The 25,581-nt window shown below is 38.4% G+C and overlaps 1 protein-coding gene across 1 annotated transcript; it reads left to right on the top strand.

Annotated features, from left to right (window-relative positions):
• Positions 1-25,581, top strand: LOC130934396 (uncharacterized). The gene is made up of 4 exons (XM_057863971.1): positions 1-364; positions 498-563; positions 24,557-25,242; positions 25,300-25,581. Exons 1-4 carry the CDS (start codon positions 1-3, stop codon positions 25,579-25,581), a joined length of 1,398 nt encoding a protein of 465 aa, XP_057719954.1.

Genomic DNA, 25,581 nt, shown 5'->3' with positions numbered 1-25,581 from the left:
ATGGTATTCTATTGGGGGTTAAATTATGTTCCACCGGGTACAAGTGATATTTACTATATGAGAATATTGTTAGCTGTTCAGAGAGGTTGCACAACATATGAGTCTATTAGGACAGTTAATGGAATTACATATTCTAGCTTCCAAGATGCTTGCTATTCCATGGGATTACTGTGCGATGATAGGGAATTCATTGCAGCTATTAATGAGGTAGCTAACCTTGAATCTGGTCATCAATTGAGAAAACTATTTGCAATGCTACTGATATCTAATAGCATTAGCAACTCAAAGCGTGTTTGGAATGCAAGTTGGACATTATTAGCTGATGGAATACTATATGAGAGGAGAAAAGATTTGAAAAATAAAGGTATTTTACTATGTCTTTTTTTTATATCAAGATTGTATTCTCTTATTATTTTTATTTTTATTAATAATATTAATAGTTTTATTTTGGAATTACTTATTAAATATTTCGTAAAACCACCATGTGCTTTTGCTAGGACTAAACATAACTGATGATGAATTGAAAAACCTTTGCCTTATTGAGATTGAGAAGATACTTAACAGTAATGCGAGATCTTTAAAAGACAATCAATCAATGTGATAAACCATTATTTTATGGTTTATCTTGTACTTAATTGAGTAGATTTTATCAATCTTTCATACATTTATTCATATGATTTGCATGATTTTACATTCTCCTTCCTGATTTTGTGCTATGATTGAAAACGTACTTCTTTGGCCTTATAATTGCTAATATTAATCCTCTCTTATTACCATTAGATAACTTGATATGTGTGTTAAGTGATTTCAGAGATTACAGGGCAGGAATGGCTCAGAGGATGGAAAGGAAGCATGCAAAAGTTGAAGGAATACAAGAAGTTGAAGGAACTGCAAAGTTGTCAGCCTGACCCTCTCGCACTAAAACGATCATAACTTGAGTTACAGATGTCCAAATGATATGGTTCTACTTGCGTTGGAAAGCTAAAGTCCGGAGCTTCGATTTGATATATAATTTGTCATAGTGGCCGTACAAATAGGCGACGCGAACGCGCGCTCCACGCGGACACGTCGCATCTGCGAATCTCATTCCACGCAAACGCGTGGATGACGCCTCCGCATCACTTTGCCGCGACCTGTACGGACCAGATTTCACAATCAGCGATTTCTGGGCTATTTCTAACCCAGCTTCAAGCCCAGAAGACACAGATTAAAGGCTGCAAAGTGGAGGAATGAAGAGGACACTTCAGATCAGACCACAATTCACTTTTCACAATTTAGATGTAGTTTTTAGAGAGAGGTTCTCCCCTCTCTCTTAGGATTTAGGATTAGGATTTTTAGAAATTAGGGTTTATTTCTTCTTCAGCCACAGGTTCAATATTCCTTTTACTTTATATTTCTCTTCTATTTTTAGATATTCTAATGCTTTTACTTGTGTTTGATTTATGTTGCCCAATTGGCTTATGAATATTTTCCATGTTAGAATTGACATCTTCATGCAGTTTGAGGTATTCCAGATATTTATGATTTTAGTTTAGCTTTCTATATTCTTGGCTTTGGTTGATTAATTGGTAACTCTTGAGTTGTCAAACTCATTGTTGACTGAAAATTGGAATTCTTCAAGAATTAATTCGAGTTTCACTAACTCTAGCCTTTCCCACGGAAAGACTAGGACTTGAGGAATTAAAATTAATTCATCCACTTAACTTACCTTCATAGTTAGAGGTTGACTTAGTGGGAGAAAAATCCAATTCTCATTACAATTGATAAGGATAACTGGGATAGGACTTCCAGTTCTCATACCTTGCCAAGAGCTTTACTAGTTATTATTTTGACGACTTTTTATTTTATATTACTTGTTCAACCCTTTTGAAAACCCCAAAATATACCTTTGCATAACCAATAATAAGAACATACCTCCCTGCAATTCCTTGAGAAGACGACCCGAGGTTTAAATACTCGGTTATCAATTTTAAAGGGGTTTGTTACTTGTGACAACCAAAACGTTTGTACGAAGGGATTTTCTGTTGGTTTAGAATCTATACTTACAACGCGACTATATTTTTACAAAATTCTTTACTAGCAAAAATCCTAACATCAAAATGGCGTCGTTGCCGGGGAATTGCAAACGTGTGCCTTATTATTGGTTATTGTAAATATTTTTCAAAAAAAAATATCAAATCTTTTTCAAAATATTTTCTTTTTGTTAGTTTTTGTTTTTATTTTCTCCTACTACTATAAACTCTCACCCCTTTGGCTATGAGTCTGGTTACAACTATGTTGCAGGAAGAGAAAGCTATAACAGGAATATGCATCAAGGTCAAAGCAATCAAGGATGGATGGAGCCAAGAGGATATGATCACCCCTTTAGGCAACAACACCCTCCTAGATATCATAGACGAAGACCATTCTATAATGCATACCAAGATGATAGATATGGTGGACCCCCTTGTAGTTACCAACAAGCCCCATCATATGCCAATGAACTACCTCCTCAACATAGCTTTGAACCACCACACTCACAAGCCCCTTTCCACCATTCACCTCCATATGACCCCAACCCTTGTCCACCACACCAACTACCATATGAACCATACCCAGAACCACCACCTCAATATACACCATCTCCATATCCTTATCAAGAGGAACCACCTCCATGTTATGAACTTTTTCTCCCAACAAATGAACCCTCCTATCCACCCCAAACCTCCATGGAGAAAGCATTTGCCGCTCTAAACTCTGCTATACAAGCTCTCGCCGCCCAAATCGGACCACCAAATACCCCCAATATTCAACCCTCAAGCTCCAATGCACTTCCATCTCAACCACATAACAATCCATGATAAACCCATATTTTATGATATATTTTGTGCTTAATCTGAGTGATTTATTCAATCCTTCACCCACTTATTCATATAAATAGGAGTTGAAGGTCAACTAATTTACCCCTTGACTTTCCTTTGCTTTAGCAAAGGTTGACTAAGTGGAATTAAGATTCAACTTTCATTATTATTGTTAAGAATAACAAAGTCTGGACTTCCAATTTCTCATACCTTGCCAAAAGTTTGCTTTACAGTATTTATTTATTTTAATTGTCATTTAAATTATTTGCCATATTCATTCCTTATTTCCAAAAACCCCAATTTTACCTTTTTCATAGCCAATAATAAGAACATACCTCCCTGCAGTTCCTTGAGAAGACGACCCGAGGTTTGAATACTCGGTTATCAATTTTAAAAGGGGTTTGTTACTTGTGACAACCAAAACGTTTGTATGAAGGGATTTCTGTTGGTTTAGAAACTATATCTACAACGCGACTATTTTTATAAAATTCTTTACTGGCAAAAATCCTAACGTTAATCCACCCATCCCATCACCACCATCCATGGAAGAGCACCAACATCCATCAATCCAAGAGCAACATGATTCCACTGATACTATTGACATGGAACAAGAGAGAGAGGATCATCTTCGCGAATCCATACTTCATAAGGAGCTAGAGGAGGCACTAAAGGTGAAGGTAGTAGAGACCGTTGAAGTTGACAGCTGGTGGACGAAATTGTGATCCATGCTCTTTGTACTTGTATAAAATTTAATGATTGGCTCTATTTGAATTCACAACTCCGTTCAACTAACCAGCAAGTGTACTGGGTCGTCCAAGTAATAAACCTTACGCGAGTAAGGGTCGATCCCACAGAGATTGTTGGTATGAAGCAAGCTATGGTCACCTTGTAAATCTCAGTTAGGCAGATTAAATTGGTTTATGGATTTCAAAAATTAATAATAAATGGAAAATAAAAGGGATAGAAATACTTATGTAAATCAAGAGTGGGAATTTCAGATAAGCGTATGGAGATGCTGTGTTCCTCTTGAAACTCTGCTTCACTACTCTCTCTTCCAATCCTTCTTACTCCTTTCCATGGCAAGCTGTATGTAGGGCATCACCATCATCAATGGCTACTTTCAATCCTCTCGGGAAAATGGTCCTATGCGCTGTCACTGCACGGCTAATCGTCTGGAGGCATCACCCTTGGTTGATAGCTACATCCCATCCTCTCCGTGAAAATGGTCCAAATGCTCTGTCACAGCACGGCTAATCATCTGTCGGTTTTCAATCAGGTTGGAATAGAATCCATTGATTCTTTTGCGTCTATCACTAACGCCCAGCCTTCAGGAGTTTGAAGCTCGTCACAGTCATTCAATACCGGAATCCTACTCGGAATACCACAGACAAGGTTAGACTTTCCGGATTCCCAGGATCCTACTCGGAATACCACAGACAAGGTTAGACTTTCTGGATCCCCATGAATGCCGCCATCTATCTAGCTTATACCACAAAGATTCTGTTGGGGAATCTAAGAGATATGCGCCCGGCCTAAGGTAGAACGGAAGTGGTTGTCAATCACGCGCGTTCATAAGTGAGAATGATGATGAGTGTCACGGATCATCACATTCATCAAGTTGAAGTGCAACGTATATCTTGGAATAAGAATAAAAGAGAATTGAATAGAAAGTAATAGTAATTGTATTGAAACTTGAGGTACAGCAGAGCTCCACACCCTTAATCTATGGTGTGCAGAAACTCCACTGTTGAAAATACATAAGTGAAAGGTTCAGGCATGGCCGAATGGCCAGCCCCCAAAACGTGATCAATAGTCTCCTAAGATGAAGAATAAAACAAAACTGAGACCAAAGATGTCTAATACAATAGTAACTTATCCTATTTATACTAGACTAGCTACTAGGGTTTACATGAGTAAGTAATTGATGCATAAATCCACTTCCGGGGCCCACTTGGTGTATGTTTGGGCTGAGCTTGATCTATCCACGAGCTGAGGCTTCTCTTGGAGTTGAACTCCAAGTTATGACGTGTTTTGGGCGTTCAACTCCGGATCATGACGTTTTTCTGGCGTTTAACTCCAGACAGCAGCATGTACTTGGCGTTCAACGCCAAGTTACGTCGTCAATTTCCGAATAAAGTATGGACTATTATATATTGCTGGAAAGCCCTGGATGTCTACTTTCCAACGCCATTGAGAACGCGCCAATTAGAGTTCTGTAGCTCCAGAAAATCCATTTTGAGTGCAGGGAGGTCAGATTCCAACAGCATCAGCAGTCCTTTTGTCAGCCTTTTTCAGAGTTTTGCTCAAGTCCCTCAATTTCAGCCAAAAATTACCTGAAATTACAGAAAAACACACAAACTCATAGTAAAGTCCAAAAATGTGAATTTAACATAAAATCTAATGAAAACATCCCTAAAAGTAGCTTGAACTTACTAAAAACTACCTAAAAACAATGCCAAAAAGCGTATAAATTATCCGCTCATCACAACACCAAACTTAAATTGTTGCTTGTCCCCAAGCAACTGAAAATCAAATAGGATAAAAAGAAGAGAATATACTATAAATTCCAGAATATCAATGAATATTAATTATAATTAGATGAGCGGGACTTGTAGCTTTTTGCTTCTGAACAGTTTTGGCATCTCACTTTTTCCTTTGAAGTTTTGAATGATTGGCTTCTCTAGGAACTTAGAATTTCGGATAGTGTTATTGACTTTCCTAGTTAAGCATGTTGATTCTTGAACACAGCTACTTATGAGTCTTGGCCGTGGCCCTAAGCACTTTGTTTTCCAGTATTACCACCGGATACATAAATGCCACAGACACATAACTGGGTGAACCTTTTCAGATTGTGACTCAGCTTTGCTAGAGTCCCCAGTTAGTGGTGTCCAGAACTCTTAAGCACACTCTTTTTGCTTTGGATCACGACTTTAACCACTCAGTCTCAAGCTTTTCACTTGGATCTTCATGACACAAGCACATGGTTAGGGACAGCTTGATTTAGCTGCTTAGGCCTGGATTTTATTTCCTTGGGCCCTCCTATCCATTGGTGCTCAAAGCCTTGGATCCTTTTTTTACCCTTGCCTTTTGGTTTTAAGGGCTATTGGCTTTTTCTGCTTGCTTTTTCTTTCTCTTTCTTTCTTTTTTTTGCCATTTTTTTTTCGCAAGCTTTTTAATTTTCACTGCTTTTTCTTGCTTCAAGAATCAATTTCATGATTTTTCAGATCATCAATAACAATTCTCTTTGTTCATCATTCTTTCAAGAGCCAACAGTTTTAACATTCATAAACAACAAGATAAAAAATATGCACTGTTCAAGCATTCATTCAGAAAACAAAAAGTATTGTCACCACATCAATATAATTAAATTAAATTCAAGGATAAATTCGAAATTCATGTACTTTTTGTTCTTTTGAATTAAAACATTTTTCTTTTAAGAGAGGTGAAGGATTAATGGAATTTATTCATAGCTTTAAGACATAGTTACTACATACTAATGATCATGAAATAAAGACACAAAACATAGATAAACACAACATTAAAAACCGAAAAGCAGAAAGAAATAAGAACAAGGAATGAATCCACCTTTAGTGGCGTCTTCTTCTTGAAGGACCAATGATGTTCTTAAGCTTTTCTATGTCCCTTCCTTGCCTTTGTTGCTCCTTCCTCATTGCTCTTTGATCTTCTCTTATTTCTTGGAGAATGATGGAGTGCTCATGATGTTCCACCCTTAATTGTTCCACATTGTGGCTTAAATCTTCTAAGGAGGTGTTGAGTTGCTTCCAATAGTTATTGGGAGGAAAGTGCATCCCTTGAGGCATCTCAGGGATTTCTTGGTGATGAACTTCCTCATGCATCTCTTGAGAACCGTGAAGGGCTTCTCTTTCTTGCTCCATCCTTTTCTTGGTGATGGGCTTATCCTCTTCAATGAGGATGTCTCCTTCTATGATAACTCCAGCTAAGTAACATAGATGGCAAATAAGGTGAGGAAAAGCTAGCCGTGCCATATTGGAGGGCTTGTCGGCTATTTTGTAGATTTCATTGGAGATGACCTCATGAACTTCTACTTCCTCTCCAATCATGATGCCATGAATCATGATGGTCCGATCCACAGTAACTTCAGATCGGTTGCTAGTAGGAATGATGGAGCGTTGAATGAACTCCAACCATCCTCTAGCCACAGGCTTGAGGTCCAGTCTTCTTAGTTGGACTGGCTTGCTTTTGGAGTCTCTCTTCCACTGAGCTCCTTCCACACATATGTCGATAAGGACTTGGTCCAACCTTTGATTAAAGTTGACCCTTCTAGTGTAGGGGCGTTCATCTTCTTGCATCATGGGTAAGTGAAACGCCAATCTTACATTTTCCGGGCTAAAATCTAAGTATTTCCCCCGAACCATTGTGAGATAATTCTTTGGATTCGGGTTCATACTTTGATCATGGTTCCTAGTGATCCATGCATTGGCATAGAACTCTTGAACCATTAAGATTCCGACTTGTTGCATGGGGTTGGTTAGGACTTCCCAACCTCTTCTTTGGATTTCATGTCGGATCTCCGGATACTCATTCTTTTTGAGCTTGAAAGGGACCTCAGGGATCACCTTCTTCTTTGCCACAACATCATAGAAGTGGTCTTGATGGCTCTTAGAGATGAATCTTTCCATCTCCCATGACTCGGAGGTGGAAGCTTTTGTCTTCCCTTTTCCTTTTCTAGAGGATACTCCGGCCTTAGGTGCCATTGATGGTAATGGAAAAAAAAGTTTATGCTTTTACCACACCAAACTTAAAATATTGCTCGTCCTCGAGCAATAGAAGAAAGAAGAGAAGAAGAAGAAGAAGAGAATATGGTAGAGAGGGAGAGATGAAGGTTCGGCCAAGTGAAGAAGAAGGGGTTATGTTGTGTGAAAATGAAGTAGAATGGAAGGGTATTTATAGGAGAGGGGGTAGTGTGTATTCGGCCATTTAGGGTGGGAATGGGTGGGAAAATGGTTTTGAATTTTGAAGGTAGGTGGGGTGTATGGGGAAGAGTGGATGGATGTGAGTGGTGAATGGGTTGATTGGGAAGAGGAATTGAGGTGATTGGTGAAAGTTGTTGGGAAGTGTGACATGGGGAAGAGTAATCACAAAAACTAGGATTAGGAGGTAAGGTGGGAATATGGTAGGTGGGGATTCTGTGGGGTCCACAGATCCTGAGGTGATCCTGTGGGGTCCACAGGTCCTGAGGTGTCAAGGAATTCCATCCCTACACCAAATAGGCATGTAAAATGCCTTTGCACACCATGCTGGCGTTTAAACGCCCATTGGTGCACGTTCTGGGTGTTCAACGCCCATGTAAAGCATGTTTCTGGCGTTGAACGCCAGTTTCATGCTTGTTACTGGCGTTCAGCGCCAGCTTTTCTTCTCCAGGCACATTCCTGGCGTTCAGCGCCAGAATGTTGCTTGTTTCTGGCATTCAGCGCCAGAATGGTGCTCTGTTCTGGCGTTGAACGCCGGCCAGATGCATCTTACTGGCGTTGAACGCCAGCCTGTGCGTCCTCCAGGGTGTGATTTTTTTCTTCTGCTGTTTTTTACTCTGTTTTTAATTTTTATGATTTTTTTGTGACTCTTCATGATCATGTACCTAATAAAACACAAAATAACAATAAAATAAAAATTAGATAAATAAAATTGGGTTGCCTCCCAACAAGCGCTTCTTTAATGTCACTAGCTTGACAGTGGCTCTCATGGAGCCACAAGGTGATCAGGTCAATGTTGTATAGTTGCCAACACCAAACTTAGAGTTTGGATATGGGATCTTAACACCAAACTTAGAGTTTGGTTGTGGCCTCCCAACACCAAACTTAGAGTTTGACTGTGGGGGCTCTTCTTGACTCTGAACTAAGAGAAGCTCTTCATGCTTACTCTTTTTTGTCACAAAGGGGTGGCCATGTGCCTTAAACACAAGGTAGTCCTCATTCAATTGAAGAACTAATTCACCTCTGTTGACATCTATCACAGCTTCTGCTGTGGCTAGGAAAGGTCTTCCAAGGATGATGCAATCATCCTTTTCCTTCCTAGTGTCTAAGATTATGAAATCAGCAGGGATGTAAAGGCTTTCAATCTTTACTAACACGTCCCCTACTATTCCATAAGCTTGTCTCAATGACTTGTCTGCCAATTGCAATGAGAACAAGGCAGGCTGTACCTCAATGATCCCCAGCTTCTCCATTACAGAGAGTGGCATAAGATTTATCCCTGACCATAGATCACACAGAGCTTTTTCAAAGGTCATGGTGCCTATGGTACAAGGTATTAGGAACTTGCTAGGATCTTGTTTCTTTTGAGGTAGAGTTTTCTGAATCCAAGTATCTAGTTCACTAATGAGCAAGGGAGGTTCACTTTCCCAAGTCTCATTACCAAACAACTTGGCATTCAGCTTCATGATAGCTCCTAAGTATTGAGCAACTTGCTCTCCAGTCACATCTTCATCCTCTTCAGAGGAAGAATAGTCTTCAGAGCTCATGAATGGCAGAAGGAGATTTAATGGAATCTCTATGGTCTCTATATGAGCCTTAGATTCCTTTGGATCCTTAATAGGAAACTCCTTCTTGCTTGAGGGACGTCCCAGGAGGTCTTCCTCACTAGGATTTTCGTCCTCCTCCTCCCTTGTGCATTCGGCCATGTTGAGTATATCAATGGCCTTGCACTCTCCTTTTGGGTTCTCTTCTGTATTGCTTGGAAGAATACTGGGAGGAGTTTCAATGACTTTCTTACTTAGCTGGCCCACTTGTGCCTCCAAATTTCTAATGGAGGATCTTGTTTCATTCATGAAACTGAAAGTGGCCTTTGACAGATCAGAGACTATATTGGCTAAATTAGAAGTGTTTTGTTCAGAATTCTCTGTCTGTTGCTGAGAAGATGATGGATATGGCTTGCTATTGCTCAGCCTATTGCGTCCACCATTGTTAAAACCTTGTTGAGGTTTTTGTTGATCCTTCCATGAGAAATTTGGATGATTTCTCCATGATGAGTTATAGGTGTTTCCATAAGGTTCACCCATGTAATTGACCTCTGCCATGGCAGGGTTCTCAGGATCATAAGCTTCTTCAGAAGCTGCCTCTCTAGTACTGTTGGATGCATGTTGCCATCCATTCAGATTTTGAGAGATCATGTTGACCTGTTGAGTCAACACTTTGTTCTGAGCCAATATGGCATTCAGAGCATCAATTTCAAGAACTCTTTTCTTCTGAGGTATCCCATTATTCACAGAATTCCTCTCAGAAGTGTACATGAATTGGTTGTTTGCAACCATGTCAATGAGTTCTTGAGCCTCTTCAGGCGTTTTCTTCAGGTGAATAGATCCATCTGCAGAATGGTCCAATGACATTTTCGAAAATTCAGAGAGACCATAATAGAATATATCTAATATGGTCCATTCTGAAAACATGTCAGATGGACATCTTTTGGTCAGCTGCTTGTATCTTTTCCAAGCTTCATAAAGGGATTCACCATCTTTTTGTTTGAAGGTTTGAACATCCACTCTCAGCTTGCTCAGCTTTTGAGGAGGAAAGAATTTATCCAAGAAGGCTGTGACCAGCTTATCCCAGGAGTCCAGGCTATCCTTGGGTTGTGAATCCAACCATATTCTAGCTCTGTCTCTTACAGCAAAGGGGAAAAGCATGAGTCTGTAGACTTCAGGATCAACTCCATTCGTCTTTACAGTCTCACAGATCTGCAAGAACTCAGTTAAAAACTGATAAGGATCTTCAGATGGAAGTCCATAAAACTTGCAGTTTTGTTGCATTAAAGCAACTAGTTGAGGCTTAAGCTCAAAATTATTGGCTCCAATGGCAGGAATGGAGATGCTTCTTTCATCAAACTTGGACGTTGGCTTTGTGAAGTCACCAAGCATTCTCCTTGCATTATTATTATTTTCCGCTGCCATCTCCTTCTCTTGTTCAAAAATTTCTGAAAGGTTGTTTCTTGGATTGTTGTAACTTAGCTTCTCTTAATTTTCTCTTCAGAGTCCTTTCAGGTTCTGGATCAATTTCAACAAGAGTGCCTTTATCCTTGTTCCTGCTCATATGAAAGAGGAGAAAGCAAGAAAAGAAAGAGGAATCCTCTATGTCACAGTATAGAGATTCCTTTATGTTAGTAGAAGAAGAAAGGGGTAGAAGAATATAGAAGGGGTTCGGATATTTAGATGAAGAGAGGTGAAGAGAAGTGTTAGTAAATAAATAATCAAATAGAATAAGGAAAGAAAAGGGAAATTTCGAAAATAATTTTGAAAAAGAGATTAGTAATTTTCGAAAATTAGAGATGAAGTGTAATTAAAATTTAAAACATGAAACAATTAGTTAATTAAAAAGAATTTTTGAAAAAGGGGTGAGATATTTTCGAAAATTAGAGAGGGAAGAGTAGTTAGGTGGTTTTGAAAAAGATAAGAAACAAACAAAAAGTTAGTTAGTTGATTGAAAAAGATTTGAAATCAAATTTGAAAAAGATAAGAAGATAATAAGTTAGATAAGATATTTTGAAATCAAATTTTGAAAAAGATAAAATTTTTGAAAAAGATCAAAATAAAAAAAATAAAAAAATAAAAAGATTTAATTCAAAAATTTTGAAATTATTTACTTCACTAACAAGAAACTACAAGATAAAATTCTAGAACTTAAAGATTGAACCTTTCTTAACAAGAAAGTAACAAACTTCAAATTTTTGAACCAATCACATTAGTTGTTAGCTAATTTTCGAAAATTAGATGTAAAGATAAGAAAAAGATTTTGAAAATATTTTGAAAAAGATTTTTGAAATTTTCGAAAAATAAAAAAATGAAAAAGATGTGATTTTTGAAAAAGAATTTGAAAAGATAAGATTTTTAAAATTTGAAATTTTGACTTGACTTGTAAGAAACAACTAATTTTAAAAATTTTTGACCAAGTCAACCCAAAATTTCGAAAATTTGGAGGGAAATAAGGAAAAGATATTTTTTTTGAATTTTTTGAATTTTTAATGATGAGAGTGAAAAACAACAAAAATGCTCAATGCATGAAATTTTTAGATCAAACCAATGAATGCATGCAAGAATGCTATGAATGTCAAGATGAACACCAAGAACTCTTTGAAGATCATGATGAAAATCAAGAACATATTTTTGAAAAATTTTTAATGCAAAGAAAACATGCAAGACACCAAACTTAGAAATCTTTAATGCATGGAAAATATGAATGCAAAGATGCACATGAAAAACAACAAATAACACAAAACAAGAAATCATCAAGATCAAACAAGAAGACTTGTCAAGAACAACTTGAAGATCATGAAGAACACCATGAATGCATGAAATTTTCGAAAAATGCAAAAAAATTTTAAAGCATGCAATTGATACCAAACTTAAAAATTGACTCAAGACTCAAACAAGAAACACAAAATATTTTTGGTTTTTATGATTTTATGATTTTTTTGTATTTTTATTGATTTTTTTCGAAAATATTTTTAGAAAAAAAAAACGAAAAAGAAAAGAAAAATTTTGAAAAAGATTTTTGAAAAGAAAATTACCTAATCTGAGCAACAAGATGAACCGTCAGTTGTCCATACTCGAACAATCCCCAGCAACGGCGCCAAAAACTTGGTGGACGAAATTGTGATCCATGCTCTTTGTACTTGTATAAAATTTAATGATTGGCTCTATTTGAATTCACAACTCCGTTCAACTAACCAGCAAGTGTACTGGGTCGTCCAAGTAATAAACCTTACGCGAGTAAGGGTCGATCCCACAGAGATTGTTGGTATGAAGCAAGCTATGGTCACCTTGTAAATCTCAGTTAGGCAGATTAAATTGGTTTATGGATTTCGAAAATTAATAATAAATGGAAAATAAAAAGGGATAGAAATACTTATGTAAATCAAGAGTGGGAATTTCAGATAAGCGTATGGAGATGCTGTGTTCCTCTTGAAACTCTGCTTCACTACTCTCTCTTCCAATCCTTCTTACTCCTTTCCATGGAAAGCTGTATGTAGGGCATCACCATCATCAATGGCTACTTTCAATCCTCTCGGGAAAATGGTCCTATGCGCTGTCACTGCACGGCTAACCGTCTGGAGGCATCACCCTTGGTTGATAGCTACATCCCATCCTCTCAGTGAAAATGGTCCAAATGCTCTGTCACAGCACGGCTAATCATCTGTCGGTTCTCAATCAGGTTGGAATAGAATCCATTGATTCTTTTGCGTCTGTCACTAACGCCCAGCCTTCAGGAGTTTGAAGCTCGTCACAGTCATTCAATACCGGAATCCTACTCGGAATACCACAGACAAGGTTAGACTTTCCGGATTCCCAGGATCCTACTCGGAATACCACAGACAAGGTTATACTTTTCGGATCCCCATGAATGCCGCCATCTATCTAGCTTATACCACGAAGATTCTGTTGGGGAATCTAAGAGATATGCGCCCGGCCTAAGGTAGAACGGAAGTGGTTGTCAATCACGCGCGTTCATAAGTGAGAATGATGATGAGTGTCACAGATCATCACATTCATCAAGTTGAAGTGCAACGTATATCTTGGAATAAGAATAAAAGAGAATTGAATAGAAAGTAATAGTAATTGTATTGAAACTTGAGGTACAGCAGAGCTCCACACCCTTAATCTATGGTGTGCAGAAACTCCACTGTTGAAAATACATAAGTGAAAGGTTCAGGCATGGCCGAATGGCCAGCCCCCAAAACGTGATCAATAGTCTCCTAAGATGAAGAATAAAACAAAACTGAGACCAAAGATGTCTAATACAATAGTAACTTATCCTATTTATACTAGACTAGCTACTAGGGTTTACATGAGTAAGTAATTGATGCATAAATCCACTTCCGGGGCCCACTTGGTGTATGTTTGGGCTGAGCTTGATCTATCCACGAGCTGAGGCTTCTCTTGGAGTTGAACTCCAAGTTATGACGTGTTTTGGGCGTTCAACTCCGGATCATGACGTTTTTCTGGCGTTTAACTCCAGACAGCAGCATGTACTTGGCGTTCAACGCCAAGTTACGTCGTCAATTTCCGAATAAAGTATGGACTATTATATATTGCTGGAAAGCCCTGGATGTCTACTTTCCAACGCCATTGAGAGCGCGCCAATTAGAGTTCTGTAGCTCCAGAAAATCCATTTTGAGTGCAGGGAGGTCAGATTCCAACAGCATCAGCAGTCCTTTTGTCAGCCTTTTTCAGAGTTTTGCTCAAGTCCCTCAATTTCAGCCAAAAATTACCTGAAATTACAGAAAAACACACAAACTCATAGTAAAGTCCAGAAATGTGAATTTAACATAAAAACTAATGAAAACATCCCTAAAAGTAGCTTGAACTTACTAAAAACTACCTAAAAACAATGCCAAAAAGCGTATAAATTATCCGCTCATCAACAGCGCGATTGAAGAACTAGTGAAAGAAGACAACAAGGAGAATTTTGTACTTGAAGGTGAAGAAATAGTTGAACACGAAATAGTTGAAGGAATACAAGAAGTTGAAGGAACTGCAAAGTTGTCAGCCTGACCCTCTCGCACTAAAACGATCATAACTTGAGTTACAGATGTCCAAATGATATGGTTCTACTTGCGTTGGAAAGCTAAAGTCCGGAGCTTCGATTTGATATATAATTTGTCATAGTGGCCGTACAAATAGGCGACGCGAACGCGCGCTCCACGCGGACACGTCGCATCTGCGAATCTCATTCCACGCAAACGCGTGGATGACGCCTCCGCATCACTTTGCCGCGACCTGTACGGACCAGATTTCACAATCAGCGATTTCTGGGCTATTTCTAACCCAGCTTCAAGCCCAGAAGACACAGATTAAAGGCTGCAAAGTGGAGGAATGAAGAGGACACTTCAGATCAGACCACAATTCACTTTTCACAATTTAGATGTAGTTTTTAGAGAGAGAGGTTCTCCCCTCTCTCTTAGGATTTAGGATTAGGATTTTTAGAAATTAGGGTTTATTTCTTCTTCAGCCACAGGTTCAATATTCCTTTTACTTTATATTTCTCTTCTATTTTTAGATATTCTAATGCTTTTACTTGTGTTTGATTTATGTTGCCCAATTGGCTTATGAATATTTTCCATGTTAGAATTGACATCTTCATGCAGTTTGAGGTATTCCAGATATTTATGATTTTAGTTTAGCTTTCTATATTCTTGGCTTTGGTTGATTAATTGGTAACTCTTGAGTTGTCAAACTCATTGTTGACTGAAAATTGGAATTCTTCAAGAATTAATTCGAGTTTCACTAACTCTAGCCTTTCCCACGGAAAGACTAGGACTTGAGGAATTAAAATTAATTCATCCACTTAACTTACCTTCATAGTTAGAGGTTGACTTAGTGGGAGAAAAATCCAATTCTCATTACAATTGATAAGGATAACTGGGATAGGACTTCCAGTTCTCATACCTTGCCAAGAGCTTTACTAGTTATTATTTTGACGACTTTTTATTTTATATTACTTGTTCAACCCTTTTGAAAACCCCAAAATATACCTTTGCATAACCAATAATAAGAACATACCTCCCTGCAATTCCTTGAGAAGACGACCCGAGGTTTAAATACTCGGTTATCAATTTTAAAGGGGTTTGTTACTTGTGACAACCAAAACGTTTGTACGAAGGGATTTTCTGTTGGTTTAGAATCTATACTTACAACGCGACTATATTTTTACAAAATTCTTTACTAGCAAAAATCCTAACATCAAAATGGCGTCGTTGCCGGGGAATTGCAAACGTGTGCCTTATTATTGGTTATTGTAAATATTTTTCAAAAAAAAATATCAAATCTTTTTCAAAATATTTTCTTTTTGTTAGTTTTTGTTTTTATTTTCTCCTACTACTATAAACTCTCACCCCTTTGGCTATGAGTCTGGTTACAACTATGTTGCAGGAAGAGAAAGCTATAACAGGAATATGCATCAAGGTCAAAGCAATCAAGGATGGATGGAGCCAAGAGGATATGATCACCCCTTTAGGCAACAACACCCTCCTAGATATCATAGACGAAGACCATTCTATAATGCATACCAAGATGATAGATATGGTGGACCCCCTTGTAGTTACCAACAAGCCCCATCATATGCCAATGAACTACCTCCTCAACATAGCTTTGAACCACCACACTCACAAGCCCCTTTCCACCATTCACCTCCATATGACCCCAACCCTTGTCCACCACACCAACTACCATATGAACCATACCCAGAACCACCACCTCAATATACACCATCTCCATATCCTTATCAAGAGGAACCACCTCCATGTTATGAACTTTTTCTCCCAACAAATGAACCCTCCTATCCACCCCAAACCTCCATGGAGAAAGCATTTGCCGCTCTAAACTCTGCTATACAAGCTCTCGCCGCCCAAATCGGACCACCAAATACCCCCAATATTCAACCCTCAAGCTCCAATGCACTTCCATCTCAACCACATAACAATCCATGATAAACCCATATTTTATGATATATTTTGTGCTTAATCTGAGTGATTTATTCAATCCTTCACCCACTTATTCATATAAATAGGAGTTGAAGGTCAACTAATTTACCCCTTGACTTTCCTTTGCTTTAGCAAAGGTTGACTAAGTGGAATTAAGATTCAACTTTCATTATTATTGTTAAGAATAACAAAGTCTGGACTTCCAATTTCTCATACCTTGCCAAAAGTTTGCTTTACAGTATTTATTTATTTTAATTGTCATTTAAATTATTTGCCATATTCATTCCTTATTTCCAAAAACCCCAATTTTACCTTTTTCATAGCCAATAATAAGAACATACCTCCCTGCAGTTCCTTGAGAAGACGACCCGAGGTTTGAATACTCGGTTATCAATTTTAAAAGGGGTTTGTTACTTGTGACAACCAAAACGTTTGTATGAAGGGATTTCTGTTGGTTTAGAAACTATATCTACAACGCGACTATTTTTATAAAATTCTTTACTGGCAAAAATCCTAACGTTAATCCACCCATCCCATCACCACCATCCATGGAAGAGCACCAACATCCATCAATCCAAGAGCAACATGATTCCACTGATACTATTGACATGGAACAAGAGAGAGAGGATCATCTTCGCGAATCCATACTTCATAAGGAGCTAGAGGAGGCACTAAAGGTGAAGGTAGTAGAGACCGTTGAAGTTGACAGCTGGTGGACGAAATTGTGATCCATGCTCTTTGTACTTGTATAAAATTTAATGATTGGCTCTATTTGAATTCACAACTCCGTTCAACTAACCAGCAAGTGTACTGGGTCGTCCAAGTAATAAACCTTACGCGAGTAAGGGTCGATCCCACAGAGATTGTTGGTATGAAGCAAGCTATGGTCACCTTGTAAATCTCAGTTAGGCAGATTAAATTGGTTTATGGATTTCAAAAATTAATAATAAATGGAAAATAAAAAGGGATAGAAATACTTATGTAAATCAAGAGTGGGAATTTCAGATAAGCGTATGGAGATGCTGTGTTCCTCTTGAAACTCTGCTTCACTACTCTCTCTTCCAATCCTTCTTACTCCTTTCCATGGCAAGCTGTATGTAGGGCATCACCATCATCAATGGCTACTTTCAATCCTCTCGGGAAAATGGTCCTATGCGCTGTCACTGCACGGCTAATCGTCTGGAGGCATCACCCTTGGTTGATAGCTACATCCCATCCTCTCCGTGAAAATGGTCCAAATGCTCTGTCACAGCACGGCTAATCATCTGTCGGTTTTCAATCAGGTTGGAATAGAATCCATTGATTCTTTTGCGTCTATCACTAACGCCCAGCCTTCAGGAGTTTGAAGCTCGTCACAGTCATTCAATACCGGAATCCTGCTCGGAATACCACAGACAAGGTTAGACTTTCCGGATTCCCAGGATCCTACTCGGAATACCACAGACAAGGTTAGACTTTCTGGATCCCCATGAATGCCGCCATCTATCTAGCTTATACCACAAAGATTCTGTTGGGGAATCTAAGAGATATGCGCCCGGCCTAAGGTAGAACGGAAGTGGTTGTCAATCACGCGCGTTCATAAGTGAGAATGATGATGAGTGTCACGGATCATCACATTCATCAAGTTGAAGTGCAACGTATATCTTGGAATAAGAATAAAAGAGAATTGAATAGAAAGTAATAGTAATTGTATTGAAACTTGAGGTACAGCAGAGCTCCACACCCTTAATCTATGGTGTGCAGAAACTCCACTGTTGAAAATACATAAGTGAAAGGTTCAGGCATGGCCGAATGGCCAGCCCCCAAAACGTGATCAATAGTCTCCTAAGATGAAGAATAAAACAAAACTGAGACCAAAGATGTCTAATACAATAGTAACTTATCCTATTTATACTAGACTAGCTACTAGGGTTTACATGAGTAAGTAATTGATGCATAAATCCACTTCCGGGGCCCACTTGGTGTATGTTTGGGCTGAGCTTGATCTATCCACGAGCTGAGGCTTCTCTTGGAGTTGAACTCCAAGTTATGACGTGTTTTGGGCGTTCAACTCCGGATCATGACGTTTTTCTGGCGTTTAACTCCAGACAGCAGCATGTACTTGGCGTTCAACGCCAAGTTACGTCGTCAATTTCCGAATAAAGTATGGACTTTTATATATTGATGGAAAGCCTTGGATGTCTACTTTCCAACGCCGTTGAGAGAGAGCCAATTGGAGTTCTGTAGCTCCAGAAAATCCATTTTGAGTGCAGGGAGGTCAGATTCCAACAGCATCAGCAGTCCTTTTGTCAGCCTTTTTCAGAGTTTTGCTCAAGTCCCTCAATTTCAGCCAGAAATTACCTGAAATTACAGAAAAACACACAAACTCATAGTAAAGTCCAGAAATGTGAATTTAACATAAAAACTAATGAAAACATCCCTAAAAGTAGCTTGAACTTACTAAAAACTACCTAAAAACAATGCCAAAAAGCGTATAAATTATCCGCTCATCAACAGCGCGATTGAAGAACTAGTGAAAGAAGACAACAAGGAGAATTTTGTACTTGAAGATGAAGAAATAGTTGAACACGAAATCATCAAGGATGAATACGATTTCATACTTAAACACCTGGATCAAGCAATAAATCGATTACCTTTCCGATGTTCGGACATTCAAGGAACCCCATGGCTTCATGTGGAGAATCTACTGAAGAACGTAGCAGGAAGGAGAAGTTAGGCACTCCGGTGGATAGTGAGCAGCATGATTTGGTATTGGAACAAGTGGAGGAAGCCGGAATTATTGAAGAAAAAGAGGAGGCAGTGATTGAAGACTTAGGAGATGCTGAACCTCCATGGGAAAGTCAAGTTATAGAGCCTCCTTCAAAGACATTTAAAACTGATGTTGAGGAGGGTGTACAACCTCCAAGGCATCTCATGGTTGAAGACTTTGAAGGGGATGATCAAGAGATAGATTCATCATTGATGAATTCTTTTCTACATTTGAATCCTCTTCCATTGGACTTGATATGGAGTTTAAAGAAGAAGAAGCACAACCTCCCATGCCCTTGGTAAACAATGAAGAAGAGATTGAATTGGAAGAAAGCCACCAAGAGAAAGAGGTTGAAATTGAAGAAGCTTACAAAGAGGTGGAAGTTGTCAGAGAAGAGCACAAGGGAGTGGAGCTTGCAAATTCATTAGAAATATCTCTCCCAAGACCATTACCGTCCAACACAACGTTCAAGTGGGTAAAATTTCTATCCTTATCCTTTACTTTCCCACTTGAATATGGGCTACTAGAGACGGATGGTCAGTTTAGAGCTCTATGTGGCATTAAGAGTAAGAGGAAGATGGTTAGTGGTAAGAATTATCCTGCAAAGTTCATTAGGGTTGGAAGCTCAAAGTTTAAACGCAAAGGTTGGTATAAAGCTCAACTGAATGGGTCTAGGAAGTTGTTTGGTTGCTTCAGTGGGAATTCTAAAGCTGAACCACCCGGATGGAATCATGATAATCAACTTGAAGACGGGTGTAAAAGCAAGGTTTGGGACCCCGGAATTCATTCCAACAATCAACACTCGTGGGGCCTTGTCAGTTGCTTTAACTTACTTGAAGGCTTTCTGCGCCTAGTTTGGGATCCCGGAGGCCATTGGAATTACAAACATTGGTGGGGATTCAAGGATCAGTACAAGCACAAGCCACCATAACAAAGGACTCCCCAAATGTCCAACTTAAGGACTTTAACTAAAAGTGCTAGGTGGGAGACAACCCACCGTGGTATGATCGTTCCTTTTTCATTTTTATTTTTATTCGTTTTCGAGTTTTATTTTTTATTGAACCTGGAATTACTCATAATATCCATATCATTTTGCATTCTGCATACTGCATCAAAAAAAAAGCACGCACGCGACGCGGCAGCGTCGCTGACGCGTCCGCGTCACCAGTGCGTTTTGAAGAAAAGAGAATTGAACAGAGAGTCACGCGAAAGCGTGGCTGGAGGCGTGCCTTTGGCACAACTTGATCCACGCGACTGCGTCGCTGACGCGTCCGCGCCATTAACGAAATAGCCTCCCCACGCGTCCGCGTCACCCACGCGAACCCGTGCCTCAAAATGGACGTAAAAAGGGTGTATGGCCGAAAGTTGAGCTAGAATTGGGCTGGACTCGTGCTAGAAGCACAAGCCTTGCCACGCGTACGCGTGACCCACGCGTCCGCGCTGTTTTCAAATTCAGGCCATCCATGCGATCGCGTCAACCACGTGATCGCGTCACCCAAGGATTTGGCAATATGCATTTCAAACAGAGAGTTGCGCGACCGCGAGGCTGCCCTCGCTCTAATGGCACAAATCGATCCACGCGACTGCGTGGATGATGCGGACGCGTCATTTCATAGAAGCGCTATCCGCGCAAACGCGTCACTCATGCGTCCGCGTCACAAGCGCCGCACAACTTATCCAGATCAGCCAAATATCTTATCTTTTCTTCCCAAATCTAAATCTTTTCTTTTCCTTCTTATTTCTTTCTTCCTTCCTTTCTTTTTCTTTCTTTTTTCTTTTAATTGGTGTTGGAAATTTATTTGGATCATTATTTTGCTTGTGGATTGTTAAGAAATTGTTTGACAATTATATATCATTTTTTTAAGGGTGCTTGCATGTTCAATTTAATACTTTTCATACCTTATTTAATATGCATGCTTTGTGTTTATGAAAAAGCCCGTATGGCATTGTGCATTCTTAATTATTCTATCCTTCTACTCTAATGCCTGCTTTTCACAAAATCCTTTCCAATATTTTATTAATTGAATATAATTGTCAATACAAACGTTATTGTAAGTTTCTCACGACTAATAATACATTATGGCTTTTAATGCTTGATTTATGCTACTCATGCCTTTGCCAGCATGCCAATAAACATCTTGCATCTAAATGCCTCAATTTATCATGCCCTGTTTCCATTGTTGTCCTGATTTCATGGAGTCACGCCCATGTGTTAACGACATTCTTCTTTACCTTAGCATGATTATCACTTGTACTGCCCTCCTCTCTGCTCTATCCCTTTGACTTCATGTCCCTTTCTCTTCTCCCTTTTCAAGATGGCCACCAGGAAGGGTAAAGAGAAAGACTCTACAACGAGCACCAGCTGAGGAACCACAATCCCCGCCCACCTGTACAGCTTTGCATGCACCGAGGACGGTGCAATCTTTAAGTGTGGGGAGGTCGGTACCGATCTCCATGGGTTAGTTACCCTTTTATCTCAACACCAATGGTTTATCTTCCTTGTTAGTTGTTGCATTTGCATATTTGTTTGATTTTGTGCATATTTTACCACTTGGTTGAAGTAATATTTTCTTTTTCAAGAAACTTTTTATAGTATTTCACTAATTTAAATTAAAAACTTTTTGAAAAAAAAACTTGTATGAAGAAATATTATTTTGGAACATAGTTTAGAGCTTGAACACACAAAACCAGTGAGATTTTGAGCCTATTTGATTGGTTGCATTTTATCAACCAATATATTTTATTTTTGTGTGTTATTCTCTCTAAAATTGTAATCTTTGTCTTGCTTAATTCTATATTTCCACTGTTTGATGTATGCATGCACTTATATGATTGAGGCCTTGTTTCACTAAGCTTACATACCCATATGTCCTTACCCTTCCATTATCCTTTGCAAACCAATGTTGAGCCTATTTTACCCCTTTGTTCTTTACTTTAGCACATCATCAACTCTAAGCGAAAAATAATAATGTCCTTAATTTGAATCCTTGATTAGCTTAGACTAATGAAAGCACTCATAAATTAAGTGTGGGGAAAGTGGGTTTGAAAACGTTTGGTTTGAGAATTGAGTATGTTAGACTTTGTGTGAAAATGTGAAAAATGTTAAGAACATGTTTATGCATTCAAAATCTTAATCATATGCATTGAAAAAAAATTTATTAAGAAAAGAAAAAAAAAACAGCAGAAAAATAAAAAGGGGACAAAAATGCCCCAAAGTAAATGGCAATATCAATGCATATGTACCGAACTCAAATTTAGGATGCATGAATATGTGGAAAACACAGTTAATGGGAAGTTAGATTTTGTATTTTAATTAAATGGATTGTCTTAAGTTAGGTGGAAAGTTTATGTTAATTAAGGATTCAGATTTTAGTCCACTTGGCCAAATACAATCCTACCTTGACCCTAACCCGATTACAACCCTTAAAAGACCTCTTGATTTGTGTATTGGTGCATTAAATTTTTGTTGATTGTTAGATGAAGAGCAAGCTATAGAAAGCAAGAGTAGTAGAGAATTGAGAGAATTGACCCTAGACACTTGAGAGTCAGAATGATATACACTACCAGTAAGGGTTCAGTGCTTAATTCTATGTTTCCTGCTTTCATGAGCTATCTTCTTCTTGCAAGTTATTTATATTGTATTTTGTGATTTGAATTAGTGAAATCCAGTTCATATTTGTTCTCGAAAGATTTATTTACTTTTCCACCAAGTAGGTAGAATCATCTTTGCATATAGTTGCATTCATATAGATAGGTTGCATTTCATACATTATATCATTCCTCTTCACTCCTTTATAGCTTCTCTTGAGTTTAGCATGAGGACATGCTAATGTTTAAGTATGGGGAGGTTGAAAAACCACTATTTTATGGTTTATCTTGTGCTTAATTGAGTAGATTTTATCAATCTTTCATACATTTATTCATATGATTTGCATGATTTTACATTCTCCTTCCTGATTTTGTGCTATGATTGAAAACGTACTTCTTTGGCCTTATAATTGCTAATATTAATCCTCTCTTATTACCATTAGATGCCTTGATATATGTGTTAAGTGATTTCAGATATTACAGGGCAGGAATGGCTCAGAGGATGGAAAGGAAACATGCAAAAGTGGAAGGAATACAAGAAGTTGAAGGAACTGCAAAGCTGTCAACCTGACCCTCTCGTACTAAAACGATCATAACTTGAGCTACAGAGGTCAAAATGATGTGGTTCCACTTGCGTTGGAAAGCTAACGTTCGGGGCTTCGATTTGATATATAATTTGCCATAGTGGCCGTACAGATAGGTGACACGAACGCGCGCTCCACGCGGACGCGTTGCATCTGCGAATCTCATTCCACGCAAACGCGTGGATGACGCCTCCGCGTCACTTTGTCGCGACCTGTACGGACCAGATTTCACAATCAGCGATTTCTGGGCTGTTTCTAACCCAGCTTCGAGCCCAGAAGACACAGATTAAAGACTGCAAAGTGGAGGAATGAAGAGGATACTTCAGATCAGACCACAATTCACTTTTCACAATTTAGATGTAGTTTTTAGAGAGAGAGGTCCTCTCTTCTCTCTTAGGATTTAGGATTAGGATTTTTAGAAATTAGGGTTTATTTCTTCTTCAGCCACAGGTTCAATATTCCTTTTACTTTATATTTCTCTTCTATTTTTAGATATTCTAATGCTTTTACTTGTGTTTGATTTATGTTGCCCAATTGGCTTATGAATATTTTCCATGTTAGAATTGACATCTTCATGCAGTTTGAGGTATTCCAGATATTTATGATTTTAGTTTAGCTTTCTATATTCTTGGCTTTGGTTGATTAATTGGTAACTCTTGAGTTGTCAAACTCATTGTTGACTGAAAATTGGAATTCTTCAAGAATTAATTTGAGTTTCACTAACTCTAGCCTTTTCCAAGGAAAGACTAGGACTTGAGGAATTAAAATTAATTCATCCACTTAACTTACCTTCATAGTTAGAGGTTGACTTAGTGGGATAAAAATCCAATTCTCATCACAATTGATAAGGATAACTGGGATAGGACTTCCAGTTCTCATACCTTGCCAAGAGCTTTACTAGTTATTATTTTGACGACTTTTTATTTTATATTACTTGTTCAACCCTTTTGAAAACCCCAAAATATACCTTTGCATAACCAATAATAAGAACATACCTCCCTGAAATTCCTTGAAAAGACGACCCGAGGTTTAAATACTCGGTTATCAATTTTAAAGGGGTTTGTTACTTGTGACAACCAAAATATTTGTACGAAGGGATTTTCTGTTGGTTTAGAATCTATACTTACAACGCGACTATATTTTTACAAAATTCTTTACTAGCAAAAATCCTAACGTCACAATGCCATATCCTGAGATGTCTGATGTTCGCCTTTTTTAGAATAAGCTAATAAAGGAGGAGTTAGCATATGACGCAAATGAGTTGACTCATACAAACTTATATACGGAACAAAAGATGACTCATGAGTAAAGGTTACTATTCGATGAGATACTCAATGCTGTTATTACAGATTCTGGTGGTTTTTACTTCGTTTATGGGCATGGTAGGTGTGGTAAGACATTTATTTGGAATGTACTTTCTTTTGATATTCGGTCTAGAGGAAAGATTGTTTTAAATGTCGCATCCAGTAGAATTGCGTCTTTACTCCTACCTAGTCGCAGAACGGTTCATTCTAGATTTTCAATACCCATTACAATTACTGATGAATCTACTTGCAACATCAAGCATGGCAGTTTGAAGGCTGAGCTGCTCATCCAAAGTAGCTTAATAATTTGGGATGAAGTTCCAATGCTCAATAAAATGTGCTTTAAAGCACTTGATTGGATGCTCAGGGATCTTATGTCAGTTACCGATCAACATAAGACACATCAATCATTTGGTGGTAAGGTTGTTGTTCTAGGAGGTGATTTCAGACAGATACTTCCGGTGATTTCGAAAGGGAGTAGACACGATATATTGGCATCCGCTATTAACTCATCCCATCTGTGGTCGTTTTGTAAGGTTCTGAAACTGCATACAAACATGAGGCTTCTAATGTCTTCTTCAGATCAAGATGAAGGTGAAATGAAGAGATTTACTAATTGGATACTTGATGTTGAAAATGGAAATATTGGTTCTATTGTTGGTGATGAATCAGAAATTGAAATTTCAGATAATCTATTGATTACAACTATTGATGATCCTCTCTCTTATTTGGTAGACTTTGCATATCCAAATTTGTTGCAAAACATGTAAGATTATAGGTATTTTCAGAGTAGGAAAATTCTTGCACTCACGCTTGAGAGTGTCGAGAAGGTAAACGATTTTGTCTTGACAATCTTTCTATGGATGGAAAAGGAGTATTTCAGTTCTGACACAACATGTCTAGCTGATGAGAATGAAGATGTACAACAAGAGTGGTTCACACCAGAGTTCCTAAATGACATCAAATGTTCGGGACTACGTAATCACAAGTTGACTTTGAAGCCAGGAATTGCTGTAATGCTACTACGAAACATAGACTTTAGTGTACTAGTAGTAAATCGAATCAACTAG

This window comes from Arachis stenosperma, chromosome 6, assembly GCF_014773155.1.
Source record: "Arachis stenosperma cultivar V10309 chromosome 6, arast.V10309.gnm1.PFL2, whole genome shotgun sequence".
NCBI classification, from domain to species: Eukaryota; Viridiplantae; Streptophyta; class Magnoliopsida; order Fabales; family Fabaceae; genus Arachis; species Arachis stenosperma.
The sequence above is the reverse complement of the archived record's forward strand: the minus strand, read 5'-3'. Positions and strand labels throughout refer to the sequence as shown.

Excerpts from the sequence above, each read along its gene's own strand:
- LOC130934396 (XM_057863971.1), top strand. The coding sequence starts at position 1 with ATGGTATTCTATTGGGGGTTAAATTATGTTCCACCGGGTACAAGTGAT. Across the intron at positions 564-24,556 it reads GATTGAGAAGATACTTAACA|ATTCTGGTGGTTTTTACTTC; the intron begins GTAATGCGAGAT and ends CTGTTATTACAG. Across the intron at positions 25,243-25,299 it reads ATGATCCTCTCTCTTATTTG|AGTAGGAAAATTCTTGCACT; the intron begins GTAGACTTTGCA and ends AGGTATTTTCAG.